The 14,900-nt window shown below is 37.7% G+C and overlaps 1 protein-coding gene across 1 annotated transcript in view; it reads left to right on the top strand.

The window, feature by feature from the left end:
• DOCK2 (dedicator of cytokinesis 2) overlaps positions 1 to 11,284 on the top strand; it is a 211,599-nt gene extending 200,315 nt beyond the window's left edge. Inside the window, exons 47-52 of the mRNA XM_009285697.1 lie at positions 2,613 to 2,750; positions 5,009 to 5,136; positions 6,844 to 7,024; positions 8,526 to 8,646; positions 9,684 to 9,826; positions 11,210 to 11,284. Of these exons, the coding sequence (XP_009283972.1) occupies positions 2,613 to 2,750; positions 5,009 to 5,136; positions 6,844 to 7,024; positions 8,526 to 8,646; positions 9,684 to 9,826; positions 11,210 to 11,284 (786 nt within the window). The remainder of the gene's footprint in view (positions 1 to 2,612; positions 2,751 to 5,008; positions 5,137 to 6,843; positions 7,025 to 8,525; positions 8,647 to 9,683; positions 9,827 to 11,209) is intronic.
• The last annotated feature ends 3,616 nt before the right edge of the window (positions 11,285 to 14,900 follow it).

Genomic DNA, 14,900 nt, shown 5'->3' with positions numbered 1-14,900 from the left:
CCAGGTCAGGCTGGACGGGGCTCTGAGCAACCTGATCTAGTTGAAGATGCCCCTGCTTGTTGCAGGGCGGTTGAACTAGAAGGCCTTCAAAGGGCCCTTCCAACCCAGGTCAGGCTGGACGGGGCTCTGAGCAACCTGATCTAGTTGAAGATGCCCCTGCTTGTTGCAGGGGGGTTGGACTAGATGGCCTTTAAAGGTCCCTTCCAACCCAAACTATTCTATGATTCTATATTCTATCTCTGTTTTGTAGATGAGAAAGAGCAAGAATTAACCATTTATTCCTCTCTCAGCCTTGAAATGAATCTTCCAAATAGTTTTAATGGCTTTTTTTTTTACTAATTTCTTAATGTTTTTGAAGTTTCTTCCTGTTTCATTTTGATTCATCTCAGTTTGGTTGTTAGTTTGAGTCACCAACCTTTACAGCTTTCTCCTGTATCGTTGCCCACCATAGGCTCTGTATATGGTTGCTTTCTGACCATCGGAAGTACTCAATGGATGTAGTGGTATAAATTGAGCATAATACTGTCTGGCATTAGGAAATAAAGTGGTAATTTATATCTATCCCTGTAAATCCTTCTAAAGAGGACAAACAGATCTGTCTGTAATAGATGGGCTTTAATACCACATTTTTAAAAGTTATATTGAAACTAAACTTCCATAAAATATGATCAAGTCAATGGGTGGACCGATATATACAATTTTAGTAGTATTTATAGGGTCACAACACAAAAAAGAAGCGTGGAATCTAAGTGGATTTTACAGAAAAGCCCCAAACATTAATGCAAAATAGCTAAAGTCAATGGTAAAGCAGTTAGAAAAGGTTACTGGCAGAAGGGTAGCTAAAAGTATGTTGCACAAATCTCATGAATCACCATCTTCAAAGACTGAAGAGTAATGAAATGTCTTTATATTTTAAAGAGAAGCATTACAAAGTTTCTCTTTGTGAATACGTTTATTATTAATTAAACAGCATGTCAAAGTGTGCTGTCCATTATCTTTGAAGATAAGATTTGTTTTGTTTGCTTTTAACTGGATATTATTACACTAATATAACAGCAAAGATGATAGTAGCAATATAATAGCAAAGGAAATCATTGTAGGGAAGAGGGGTTAGAAAGGTAGTGTTGCTATCATATTTGCTTCATTGTAAGTGGTTTGTTTTTTTTTTATTTGGTAAGCAAGCCATTCCTTCTGACAAAGGAGAAAGATTTTTGAAGGAATTCAAGTGGAGGGAGGTATTTAATGAACAGATAGACCTTTTCCTAACCTTTTTATCAGGTGTTCTCCTTTAAGGGAGTAGGTATCTATACTTCCCTCCCCGCCTAGTTTTTAAAACCTATTGTTATGTACCTTCTTTCAACTCTAGTAGGAAGAATCAGAGATCTTAACCCCTTTGGTTACTTGTCACTGACCCCAGCCTAAAGGATGAGCTGCAAAAAAGAAAAGCACAGGGGTAAAATTGAGCAAAGTCAGCCTGGTTAGTGCAAGCTGCCTCTGTTCATGGCTTGAGTTCTTCATTTTTGTACTGAAGCATTATCTTACTGAATTTTTCTTGAGATGTGGGGAGTACAGAGGAAGTCTCCAGAGTAAAATCGAGGACAAAGGAAGAGGTCACCTTCAGTAACCAGGCATTAACATATCAAATTGCAGCCCCCAGTAGATTGATTTAAACCTCTCTCAGTCACTTAATCCTCTGTTTGAAAGAGGAGAGTTTGAAACCACCTGCCTGGAATCCACTTGGATATTTTTTCATCCCTACCTTCTGTCTCGTAAACTATGGCAGGCACCTTCATAAGCAGGTGGGCTAGTAGTCTAAGAATTTTGTAAACCCTCTTCTGGCGTGTTTAATCTCATAAGGGATTAAAATACATAGAAGAGATAAAACAGTCACTATGAGGCAGCCAACATTCTTCAAAACTTTACTGAGCAAGCTGTCGTGGTTTAACCTCAGCCGGCAACTGAACACCACACAGCCCTCGCTCACTTGTTAGTTCAATAGGGTGTAAACTAATCGATGGAAGAAGAATCCATCAAGGGCTATTAAATGCAGAGACGGTGTCTACGGTTCAGGATGTTCCTGAGTCACAGACCACTAGAAGAATGGAGAGTCGAGCAGCGGCCCCCCCAGCCAGCTTTCCCCAGTTTCTGTAGTGAGCATGACGTCCCATGGTATAGAACATCCCTGTGGCCAGTTTGGGTCAGCTGTCCTGGCTGTGCCCCCTCCCAGCTTCTTGTGCACCTCCAGCCTGCTCAGTCGGTAGAGCATGGGGAGCTGAAAAGGCCTTGACTAGTGTAAGCACTGCTCAGCAACAACTAAAACATCGGTGTGTTATCAACATTGTTCTCATCCTAAATCCAGAACACAGCACTGTACCAGCTACTAGGGAGAAAATTAACTCTATCCCAGCCAAAACCAGGACACAAGCCCATTTTTCAAGAGCCCTTTCCATCTTGTAGTTGCTGCTAAAAGCTGAAATGAACTGACAAATGTATCTGCCAATCACAGTAGGAGTTTTGCAGTTGACTTAGCAGATACTTTAACTGGAGCTAGAGGAGCTGTCAGACCCAGTTTAATATTCTCACTTTTTTTCTTCTTTTTTTCCTTCTTCAAGATACCTTTCCTTGGGGCTGGAATTAGAATTCATGAAAGAAGAGTTTCTGATAATCTTCGTCCTTTCCATGACCGTATGGAGGAATGTTTCAAGCATTTAAAAGTTAAAGTGGAAAAACAATATGGAGCCAGAGAATTGGTATTGCTCTCCTTTTAACCTCTCCTGCAATTTCTCTTTACTTAATACACATCTTGTTCTTCTAAACAAAAACACACACTAAACTTTTGTTGCTTGTGGGTTTTCTTGTGATATGAAGGTAGTAGGACCTGAGTTTTATAGTCAAAGAGTTGATTCAATTCTCTGACGTATCAAATATTCCTCATTCGGGAAGATTTGGAGTATTTTATTATGTCTATTAAAATTGCAATTCTTTTTCCGCCTTATTAAGCAAGTAAAAGCAAATTCTCATGTTTCTCCTCTTTGTAATTTTTCTTAGGGGTTTAGGGCTTTGATCTGCAATTGATGTCTCCCTGTGCTAGCCACTTCCAGCTGTGTTGTGAAGTAAAACCTGTCATGTGTATAATACTATAAATATCAGTTGAGACCAAACTGAAATATATGGGAATTGAAGGATAACTTCTAAACACAAATTCTCCAGACAACTCTTGAATAAAATAGTCTATCTGAGCTTGTGCAGGCTAGCAAGAATGATGTCAGCTGGTTTTTGTGATTAAACACCAGTTGCTTTGGAAATTATTTTATGTTGTTTCTTTCAGTGTTGATGATTTTATATAGGAGGATTTATTTCTTCTGTTACAGGGGAAAAAGTAGCAAGTTTCTAACCTAAATTTTGGATATTGTGCTGTGTTACACACCCCTATGATGAAAATTCTATATATTTATCTCAGTATGTTTTTCTTATTTTCAGTCCCATGCCACCATCCTTGCAATAATATAAAGAGGCTGTAATCCACAATTAGCAATCTTGCCTAATGCTCGAACCCTTCAGCGCTCTCACAGATCAGCACTTAAAAAAAGTAACCTATTTAAAATTCTGCAAGAGCAGAGAATGTACTTTGTGAATGGCACTGCTGCCATTTTACCACGTCTGACTCTCTCTGGCGGCTGGCCTGAGCTTTTTTATTAAAAGAAAAAAAAAAGTTATGCAGCTATTGTGTCTTTATCACAAGATTCTGGCCATTCAAAGGATGAGCAGCATGTAAACTCATTGCATGTAAACTCTGCAAAACACTTGAAAATAATTTTTGAAACTACAGATGTTTCCCAGCCTTCTCCTAGACGTCAGAGTCTTAGTGAGAAATGACATCAGAAGCAAAGTATTTGGGAATTTGGCATATGAAATTACGCATACATTTTTAATATTTTCTGGATAATCAGAACAAAACCCTGTGCTTTAATATGAGATGTTTTGAAAACTTGTTCATATCCTGTTTATAGGATAGAAATTGAAGTAGGCTGGAAAAGTAGTTTATGGTATACACGCACTGGGAAATTCTCAAAAACCTGCCTCGTATCATGACACTGTGATGAGCTAACTAGGGGGAGGCATGCTCATCCCAGGAAATAATTGAACAGAAAAAGAGGGAAGAGCTAGCTGCACTCTACAATTTTAGATCCCAGAAGTCACCCCTGAAGAAAGAAGAGAGTTCTAGAATTAGCCAAGAAATGTGATCCTTGTCCCTACCTTATTAACAAGAGTAACAGGAAAGCGTTTGGAAAGAAGTCAGATTGTTTCAGTTAACGTTGTACCAGGCTGCCAAGGTTAAATAACCATCAACATTAAGCTGAATATTTCCAATATGGTAGCTAAATCTTCTTCAAGGAGATTTGGAGTGATACCTCCTTTTTCTCCTTCCACTGCAGAACATACCATCTTCAAGCTTTGCAGAGAGAGATGGTGCAGCATATATGGCTTTGTGCAATATGGATACATGATGACCTGGAGAATCCTCCTGTTATTCCTGTCTGGCTATTAGGGAAATACTAATTTTGTTCAACATTTGCAAATATGTAATTAAAAAGGCTGTATTAACGTATAGAGATGGCAGAACCTGTTGTATTGAAAATAGAGCATGATTAGTGTCTTGGAGCAAGGGCTAACTAAATCTGTTTGCCCAATCAAGTACTTTAATGGCGTGACCCATGTCTGTTCAAAATAAGATCAGCAGACACTGTTTCTCTCAATTTCTTTTTCAAACGTACAGTTAATTATGTCAATTGTAGTTTATTTAGCTACTTACTGTATCACTGAGTTTGAGAGGTCTTAGAGTGTATCCAGACAGAAGAAACAATCACAGTAACTAATGGTAGAAAATAACTTCTTTCATGCCAAATGTTAAAACATCTGTGCTATCTTCAAGACCTAGTGAGAAGGGATGAAATGAGGTTCACACAAAGTTGTTTGATAGAATGTGTTTCTCTTTTCCATCCTGTAGCCAGATTTTGATGACAAGAGAGCAGGACGGCCAAGATCAATGCTGAGATCCTATCGTCAGTTATCAGTTATCTCACTGACTTCCATGAATTCAGACTGCAGTACTCCAAACAAAATTGCTTCAGAAAGGTTAGTTATGAATACAATACAAATTTTCTTTCAGTCCTGTTTTTTAACCAAAAAAAAAAAAAAAGGCAGTCAAGGATAAAGACCGCTAGCAGTCTCTTCAGACTATGCCAGAATTATTTTTAACTGTAGCTATCACTTCCTCCAGGCTTAAAGCTACAGTGTTTCAACCTTAATAGACAAAATATACTCAACTCTCACTGAAAAAAGTGGCATTTCATTTTCAGGAAACAAGTATTTTAAAATTTAAATGACATTTCAAAAAAATACAAAGATCTGTGTTTATTGCAAATTTCTCTTTATACAGCTTTTAACTTAATTAGCATCTTTTGCTTGTAAAAATTGGCGAGAAAGAGGACAACCTTTACAAACTTACAAGTAAGGAGGTGGAACGTTTTAGTAAATCCTGTAGTAATGTAAAATGCTTTGCCTAATATGCTTTCTTAACTGCAGCACTGGGAACATAAAGACTTTCAAGTTTGAGAGAACAGTTATAGGTGTATTGATTAGCTTTTTCATCCACAAATTGTTTTGATCACTTTATAAATTACCCTTTGGGCACATAGAACTTAATCCCAAACAAGGTGCATTTAAATTGCTCTTGCTGAGCAGTGTGTGTTTGTGATTTTTTTTTTTAAACATCTGATCTCCCTTTTTGAGTAGTTCACTTTTAAAAAGTAAAAAGTCCAAAGGTGTATGACCCTAACTTGGAAGTGTTTCTTCTGAAGACACCCCTCTATTCTTGCACATTTGACTGCCAGTTCATTGTTTAACACTACTTACTTAATTTTTTTGAGTTGTCTAACAAAGATGTGTAGTATCACACATTATGAGATGCCCCAGGCTGCTCTTCCTGCCCTTCAGCTTCCACTCAAGAAGGGTGTAGCACACAAACATAATTTGTGTCATACCTGCCAGTCCCATGTCTCTAATAAAGCAGGACACCTCCTATGGAACCAGACAACTACACTTAAGCAGCTGAATCATGCACCTATTTTTAATTCTTAGGATGTCAATTTGTTTCTAGGAAGCACGGGTCAACAATACTACTTGATTTATCCATTTTTACGTTGTAAAATAAGTTCAGCTCCATGTTCAATAGGCTAATTACATCAGCAGAGAAGGTAGTAAAGCCAGCACCAATTTCATATTTTTTTTTAAATGAAAAATAGCCCAATTTTTAAACTATAAAAATTAGAGGAAGAGAGGAGGGAGGTTTGTTTGGTTTTTTTTTATCACTGGGTATGTGCATTGTTGTCCAATATGGCGAAATAAATAGGAGGATGCATTTAAAACATGACAGTAAATAGTAATACTCTGTTCCACTGTTTTCAACAACCAAAATAGCGTCTTGCTTTCAGCACCATCATCACCGTGCATAAACTTACCATATGAGCTCAAACTCCATTTAGTTTAGGAGTTCTTAAGCTAATGCACGAATCTTTAAAAAGGGATTTGCACTCATGTTAACATTTTGCATTCTTTGCAACGTTTTAAGACAACATCATACCTCCTGAAGGTATTTTATTTGTAGCTACAGCTGCCAGCTGAAGCACATCATATACTTTCTGTCAGCAGTTTGCAAGGCTGTATAGAAAGTCAAAGGAAAGGATGACCTGCATTTATATTTCATGGGGAAATGACATCAGAATACCAGTGGCTTTTAAAATATCACTCAGCAACTTGTACTTTTTTCTTTTGCTCTTGCAGCTTTGATCTGGAAGTAGTGCTACCAAAGCAAGTAAAAGCAGAATCAGAGGAGACTGCTCTGCAAATTAATCCTCACCCTGAAGTAAAGATGAGAAGGTCCAAAAAAAGAACAAAAAGAAGCAGTGTGGTGTTTGCTGATGAGAAGACAGCACCTGATATTTCTATCTCTGACATGAAATGTGTATGTTACTGATTTAGAGTAGTATTTTATAATCCATAAAAAAGAGGATATTACTCCTTTGCTTAGGAAAAAAAAATATATCACATAGAACTCTAGCTGTCATAAAGGGAAATATGCAGGATGCAGAGATGATCTGCCCTGCCATGAATGAAACCTGCAAGATGCTGCGGAGGAAACAAATCAGCGGAAAAATCAGAACGTCTCTACTTGCTTATGATGACAGATAATATAGCCCTGAAGCTGCAAGTTCTGAAGCTTGGTTAGCTTCAAATGGAGTACTATATTGGGAGGGTTAAGCTAGCTTTCTTGTGGAGAGACAGTTGACTGTGCTGACATTTCATGGCAGCTCCTTGCAGTCAGGGCTATTTGAAAAGTGATGAGCCCTGTACGTTTTGTACCTTGTTATGGAACATGCAGCTGTTAGGAAATTGCAAGATTGCAAACAGTGTTCCTTAAATGGTGCCAGACTGAAGTTTGGAAGCACTGGCATCTCTCACTCCGTAGATCATCTGAGTGCTTTTATTGCACTGCTAGATGTGTAATAGGAATTTACATTAGATTTCTTTTTTTTTTTTTTTTTTTTTAGGTAGTTTAGTTCTCAGGAGACTTTTCTTCTTTTAGTATAAAAAGAAATAATAAAAAAAAATTTTTGAAAGTTGTCCTCTTGATACACAAGCCCTATCTAAATTAAAATGTCAGGCAATAACAGATTGTTGAATTACATGAAGAGAGCGTAAGTCATTTGATCAAACATTTTTGGAGGAATCGTCAAAGGCAAAGTGAATTCAGTAAAAAGCTAAGATTCTTTTGGGAAACAAGGAGAAACTTATGGAGGTTTATGATTGTGTTACACTACACGTCCTCATACAAAAGAGAGATAAAGCACAGTCATGCTCTGAGAAACATTATTATACAAAAACAAGCAAGACCTTTGTCTTTTGATTAAATTAGAGAACACACACACCTAACTGTGGGAATCTCACTACATATTGAGTTACAGGATTTTTCTTTTGCTTCAGAAAAATAGTGGCAAGCCTCGCAGCAGCCAAGCTGGCTATGTTAATGCAATAGGGAAAAACGTTTTCCAAACTTCATTTTACTCTGCAGATCACAGTCAGAGCTGGCTGATGGTATTATTCCAAAAATATGGTAGGAATACCATCCTACAGTTCCAGGTTACAGAATCTCTTCTAGCTAGTGTTTTTAGAGTAATGGGGGTTTTTTATGTGGAATGAGAAGTATTTTTCTAACTATAAATCATGTGCAAAATCGTTACATTTTTTTAGCTAGTGTATACTATTACATGTGGATCCAATTCTACTGCTTCTAGTTACTTTCATTATTTACTCAGCAAACAATCCCATAAAGAACTCGGGTTAGGAATGATAGTTTGTTTATTAATTATTTTCTTTTGTGCTTTTCACAAAATATTATTTTGCTTAGATCTTTGTTGCTGATATCTCAGTTCATCATTAATGGCTTTTTTTTTTTAATTAAACAGCTGTCAAGGAAGTACGAGTTCATGAGTGACACCAACCTCTCAGAACATGTAGTGGCACCTCAGAAAACATCTGTCCTCAAGCAGATGAGTTCTGTCAGTCGTTCTATGCCAACTATCCCAGGTAAGCTGCTTACATAAGATGCGAGTTCTGCACTTCTTTACTGCTATGTTAAGAAAACATAGCAATAAAGGGTTTGCTCTAAGCAGAGCAGGTAGCTCTCTTTATGTGGCTCCATGCCTCTGAGACAAAGATTACAATTTAAGTGTGTATTGTGCATGTGAGGCTGGACTGCTACTACTGCTTGATAACACTGTGCTGTCTAGTGCTAACATGCAAATTCTAAAAGCGTTACTTCTGGAGCTCCGCATTTTGCTTCCTTGTATAGTGTGGACATTTCCCCTGCCTTGAAAGAGGCAAGGTTTATTCATCTTCCTTGCTTCGTAGGGTCTCACTTGCAGAAGCAAGGGCTTCTACAGTCTGCCCTCACAGCTGAGGGCAGCATTTGAAACAGGAAGAAATGCTCTCTACTTCGCTTTTGGCAGATGAATATCCCCAAAGGTTGCCCCATGGTAGGGTTTCAACGTCTGCTTTTGACATTAGAGAGGAATCTCCTAAGCCTCCCTCACAGCAAGAGGAAGGGGAAACAAGATAGCATAACTGCCCACTAGAAAGACTGACAGTTGCATGATAGAGAAGGGGAAAGCGTAACTGAAGGTGGAACTAATTTCTAGGCCAGGGTGTATAGAGAAAATGTGCCCTATTTCAATATCCTTTACCCCCCACTTCTTCCATAGCGCATCCCATTTCTTAGCCTGCGCTTTATCTGTCCCTCTCATTGTCCCTATCTTTCCAGATGCCTGTAACAGACATTTAGCACAACACAACAGACTGTCATGGCCCGCTTCTTTTTCGTGTATTTATCTATTTTTTCTTCTTTGACCAGATTGGTTCATTTTTTTCGCTATTCACTTTCAATGTAATGAAGTTAGTGCTTCCCCATTACTTACTTTTGTATTCTAAGGATATAGTTAGATTAAAAATGTCTCATTTCTTTCTAGTAATTGCAGTGGTTCATTATTTTGCATTCTGCTTTATCTTACACTCTGACCTTCCTTTTTTGGTTCTGTTTTGTGCAACCAATATGTTTCTATTCTAAGGATTAACTCTGTCCATCAGCCCTGTGGCACCTGATGAAACAATTGCATCACATAGGTTGAGTCAACCAGTGTTTCCTTCCACCTCAGATGGTGACAAGAAAACCTTCAAAAAAAAGAAAGTGAACCAGTTATTTAAAACAATGGTAAGTTCTGTTTGTTTATGGGGAAAAAAGAAAGTGTACCTCTTCAAAAATTCTGTGCTCTGAAAATTAAGTCATTTTAAAGTACCATAAGATCATGAGTCCAACTCTTACTTCTTTTTTCTTCTTACTTCTCTCGTCAGAGAGAGGAGTGGAAGCTCTATGGGGAAGCAAAAATTTGCCTCTGGCTGTGCTTTCTGGAGTACGGATGTACATCTTTGTGTGTGTTTAAAAGGAAGGCTCAGATGTGCAGGTCTGCATCTGTACCACGAGAGGTCTCATTTGACCTACTGTTTTTCTCTGATTTGCTTTACATAACATTTATTAGCAAAAGAGGAAAGCAATTATTTCTTCTTCGATTTAATTACATTGGGCGGTTAGCACTAGCATCAGAGTAAGGTAAGCATAGCATATATGGCAAAACATGCACAGTGTGAGTCAGTTTCTGATGCCAGAGATGCTTATTTGAAAGTAGAAATTGGCTCACACTGGAGTCATTAATGTTGCTTAAAATAGGTTGCCTTCCTTTAAAGTAGGAAGCCTTTCACTGATTTCGGTGGAAATTTCACAAAATTAAAACTATTGAATTTAATGTAGTGTTTGAAAGCAAAAAATGTATATTCAGTGCAGATATTAAGAATCAAAAGTTTTAAAGTTTTCCTATTTTTTCAGATAGTGGGAGTGTGACATTTATTGCAGATGCTGGTAGCTACTGGTATGCATACTGCATAAGCATTCTGTGACACTTGTAATATTTTACATGTCAACTCTTTGCTGATCTGTCAAAGCAAAGGTTGATTTTTTTTATTTTATTTTTTCTGGTGAATAGGTTTCATTTTCATCCACTAGTTTCTGCAGTCTTTTAAAAAATATAGATAGTGCCTTCAGGGACCATAGAGCAACATTTAGGAAAATCTGCATTTAGATGTGTTCATAATCATATTTTTCTGGTAGGAACAAGGATAACCTATTAATTTCAAGTCTGTAGGATTTCACTGATACTCAATTTATCACATACTTGTTCTTTTCAGACCCAGGAGTAACAGCTTTTCAGCATCGTCTCATCCAGTCACATTTAAACCTAAATAGCATACAAAATAAAAAGGACAGAATGTCCTTTTTTACGAGTCTGAAAAAGGACTGAATAAAGCTAAAAATCCATTTGTATAGTGCTTCACAGCATGATTGGAATCATGTGGACAGGTTTAAATACAGGTTTATGTTTTTGCAGGATAGAGAAATTAATTCAAAATATCCAGGATTTGGTCAACGTCTTTTTTCTCTAGCCACAGCTTAAGGCCACAAGCTAGTAATTAATATACGTATTACTGAACCCAATACAGTAGTCATTTTAATACATGGTGCTCTGTTCATCTTTTTTTGCAGCGCATTTCCAAAGTTCTAGAAGATGGAAAGCAGTCTGTGGAGCACCATTTCAAATCTTCATCTACAGATCTGTAATTCATTCCGTTACAAGACCACTTCTCAACCAGAAATAATTATATATACATATATATCCTATTTTAGAGCACCATCTACTCTAAAGAAAGGCACTGATAACATAGAAGGCTAATAGAGAACATGAACAACAAAATTCACGGGCTCTGATAAGTTACTTGCAATACAGATCTAGGAATACCATTTGAAGAAAATACTACAGGATGTGCCCGGCAGGATATGGAAGAGAAGTTTATTGAGCCTCTGGTTATACAGGTCAAAGGGTATTGTGTGTTCCCTGGTGACAAAACTTGTTCCCGGGAAGAAAGATGTATTAAAATGCTATCTGCAATGCTTACTATATAACGTAAGTTGGATCCTGTTCTTTTCAAAGAGCACAGAAGTTATCGTTTTGTGTAGCTTGTACAGACACACTCCAGCTATCTTAAAACTATTGCTGGCAGCGTAGTCAAGGCAACAGATGGCTCAGCACAAAATAGCCACTGACAATTTACTCTCTGGCTGTAGTTGGATTTACAGTCCTCGGATCCCTCTGCTGCTCCCATCACACTGCTCTGTATCCTCAATCTTTCTCAGGGTGATGTCCATGACTGTGACACCATATGCCTGAGTTATTTTCAGAACAGCGGCTATTATGTTAAAAACATGTGCAAAAGTTTATTTACACATGTACAAATTGATATTACATCCAGTAGTATGATAAACAAAAGCTGCGGTTTCTGCTGTTCATCAACAAAATGTTAAAAATGTATTTTATTTGCTTTGAACCTTTCTCCCTGAAATCTCTAGATATCATCGTATATAAGGTAGTAGTTTCTTACTGACAGTAAATGGAATTCTACAAGTCTGAGTCTTCTGCTTTCCAAATTTATTTTCTGTGTCTCTCCAACTCATGAGGTAGAGTTGGAAGATAATACCTTATTGGCATGAAGCTGGACAGCACTGCAGGTCAGCATCTCGGGGTTTTTTTACAACCTGTCAGTTTTTTCTAAAGGGAAGTATGTCATCCAAATATAACGGTTTCTAAAAGGTGTATAATTGATTTCCTTCATTCATCCCTTTATGTTTAAGACACCTACATAGGTTTATATTAATTAAATAAAAAATGTGTTGAGGATGGGAGAGACTGGCCTTGTTGCCGTTTATATGGATATGGGAAAGACAAAAAGCTTAAAATTATTCCTTGCTGAGTGGTTGAATCAATGGAAAGACATCTTCAGTTTGTTCTAAGCCTACCTATTTCTATAAACACTTTTACGTTCAGCATGAATAGTTTATTTAATGAATTTAGACTCTGTTTGCAAGTTGTCAGTGTGAAGCTGTTTTCTACAGAAATAATTAGCGATTGTTTCTGTGAGAAGTTTGAAATATTTACCATTGGAACTAATACTGCGCCAAGAAATACTTTTCACTGGAATAACCATACACAGCAAAACAAAATGGGTCCAGTTTTAACACTAACTACAGTGTTGGCGTGGCTACTGAGAGACTTTTTGTTTCGTTTGCTTTTCACAGCGACTTGATACTGCTTCTGAGGAAGGACAGAGGAAGAGCAAGGCTTTTCTAGAAAAAAAACCCTCAGTTTAATAGGGTAGGTTATCTGTCAGTAGGAGAAAGTGAAGGGTTGAGGAGCGCATGTTTTACATTTTGCTAACTGGGGGGAAGAAGAGGGAGGGTACCCAGGTTGTCCTTCAATATTATTTGCAGATACATTGAAGAAATATTGATATCACAAAATAAAAAGTATTTTAAAAGAAGATGATTTAGCAACTGTTTATTCTTTGTAAAGATACCTGTTAAAGGTTATTTTTTGCTTATTGTATCTTGCCACTATGTTTTTATGTGAGAGTGGAATAAAAGACTTTTAGCTCAAGCTGTTGTTATCAATTCTAATTAAAGTACTGTGATTCAAAATAAAAAAGTACAAAGAATGGAAGGGAAGGAAGAGCCCAGAAACAAATGCCAGGAAGGCAGGAGCACAATGTCCAAAGGAAGTTTGGTGTTGAGTGTTTAGCTAGTGGTTCAAGATTCATGCTTGTGTTTTTCTCAGGTTTTAATATAATTTTTGATGAAGAGTTTAGATTTGCACTTAATTTACCAAATCTCAGCAAAAATCTCATTAGTTGTCCCCCATCACAGATTGTCCTCTTCTTGCCAGCCAATTTTGGATCTGTTTCAAGCCTGAAATCATGTAAATCAACTCTGAGCAGAAAAGCAAAATTAAGAAAAAATAACTGCCAAGAACAGGGCATACATGGAACTGGAATTTTAAGGATGTTTGGACAACAAGCTCCAGCCATTCACAAGTTTCCAGAAACTGCGGATACTGACATTTAGTCCAAATAAACAATACTGCATGAACAAGTGATGCCCTGGGATAATAAAGTGCAAGTACGGCAATCTGGCAACATCTGTTTAAAAATGTAAATCAGCACTGATTATTGTAATTTCTGTCACAAGCTAAACAGGCCTTTAGTTCACATATGCAGAGGAAGATATACTCAGGCAGCACAGAACCTACGTGTTTGACGTTCTTTGATGTGAAGCACAGAGGGCAGAAATTTACTCGGGGGTAGTGTCAGGCCTTGACTGCTGTCCCAGGGAATTAATGAAGCAGGGGTAGCTTCACCTGTAATCCGTATAGCCCTACCACCTCTCACCATGCAAGGGCAGAAAAGCATTTCTGGACACAACAATGTTTTCATGTGCTTTCTGTATCAGAGTTTATTTAACTTCTCTCAGACATTTCAGATAGTCTGGACAGTAACAGTCTGGCTTTCTGGATTGCGTGGCACTAAGATAATGATTGCGTAGTGTGAGTCTAATACATGAAGTTTAGCATGGGGTAGGAAAGACTGCATGTGCAGCTAAGAGTTTATGTGCTGACCTGTAGAAAGCTGTTACACCGCAACAATGTAAGATGCATTTAAGCTGCATGCAAAGTGTGTTCAGTTAGCTAGATGTCTGAATTTTAGACACGGGCACCTGGGCTTTATCTCTCATGGAGTGCAACGCTGTGTTAGTAATAATGGTCTAGCTCCAGAAGAGCTGCTGTGTCAATGCAGCGTAACGTCTGATTATAGACAGCAAATGTTAACATTCTGTTACATCAAGTTATTCTCAAGTATTCTTTGACTAACTTGGGTATCCAACCTGCCCTTGTTTGTGCCATGATGATACTGTCCAAGTCCTCATTATGAAATTATGGCTTAATTATTCATTTGGGGGGGGGCAATTTAATGCTCTTAAAATTTAAAAAAAATTAGCTGGGGTGAGCTATAGGAAGGTGTTCAGAGTATAAGTCAATAAGGATCAAGTTTCTGAGCAGGAAGAAGAGTTTTATTAAAGATTTTACAGACTTTGGGAATGCATTGTGTTCTTGAACTGAGAATTAATGTGTGATAGACCTGTGTATTTGTTGCAGGTACTGCTTGACATTGAACTTTGTATCACATACAGTCTGTAATCTTTTTTATTAGACAATGGAAATTTTGGGTGAGTAGAATCATAGAAGTGTTTGGGTTGGAAGAGACCTTAAAGATCATCTCGTTCTGACCCCCAGTGGGGGTAATGGGTGCCATATTGGTTATTCTGTATGGAGTCCACAGACACACTAGGC

This window comes from Aptenodytes forsteri, unplaced genomic scaffold (genome assembly GCF_000699145.1).
Source record: "Aptenodytes forsteri isolate BGI_AS27 unplaced genomic scaffold, ASM69914v1 Scaffold54, whole genome shotgun sequence".
In the NCBI taxonomy this organism is placed as follows: Eukaryota; Metazoa; Chordata; class Aves; order Sphenisciformes; family Spheniscidae; genus Aptenodytes; species Aptenodytes forsteri.
This window is presented reverse-complemented; position numbering and strand designations above follow the sequence as displayed.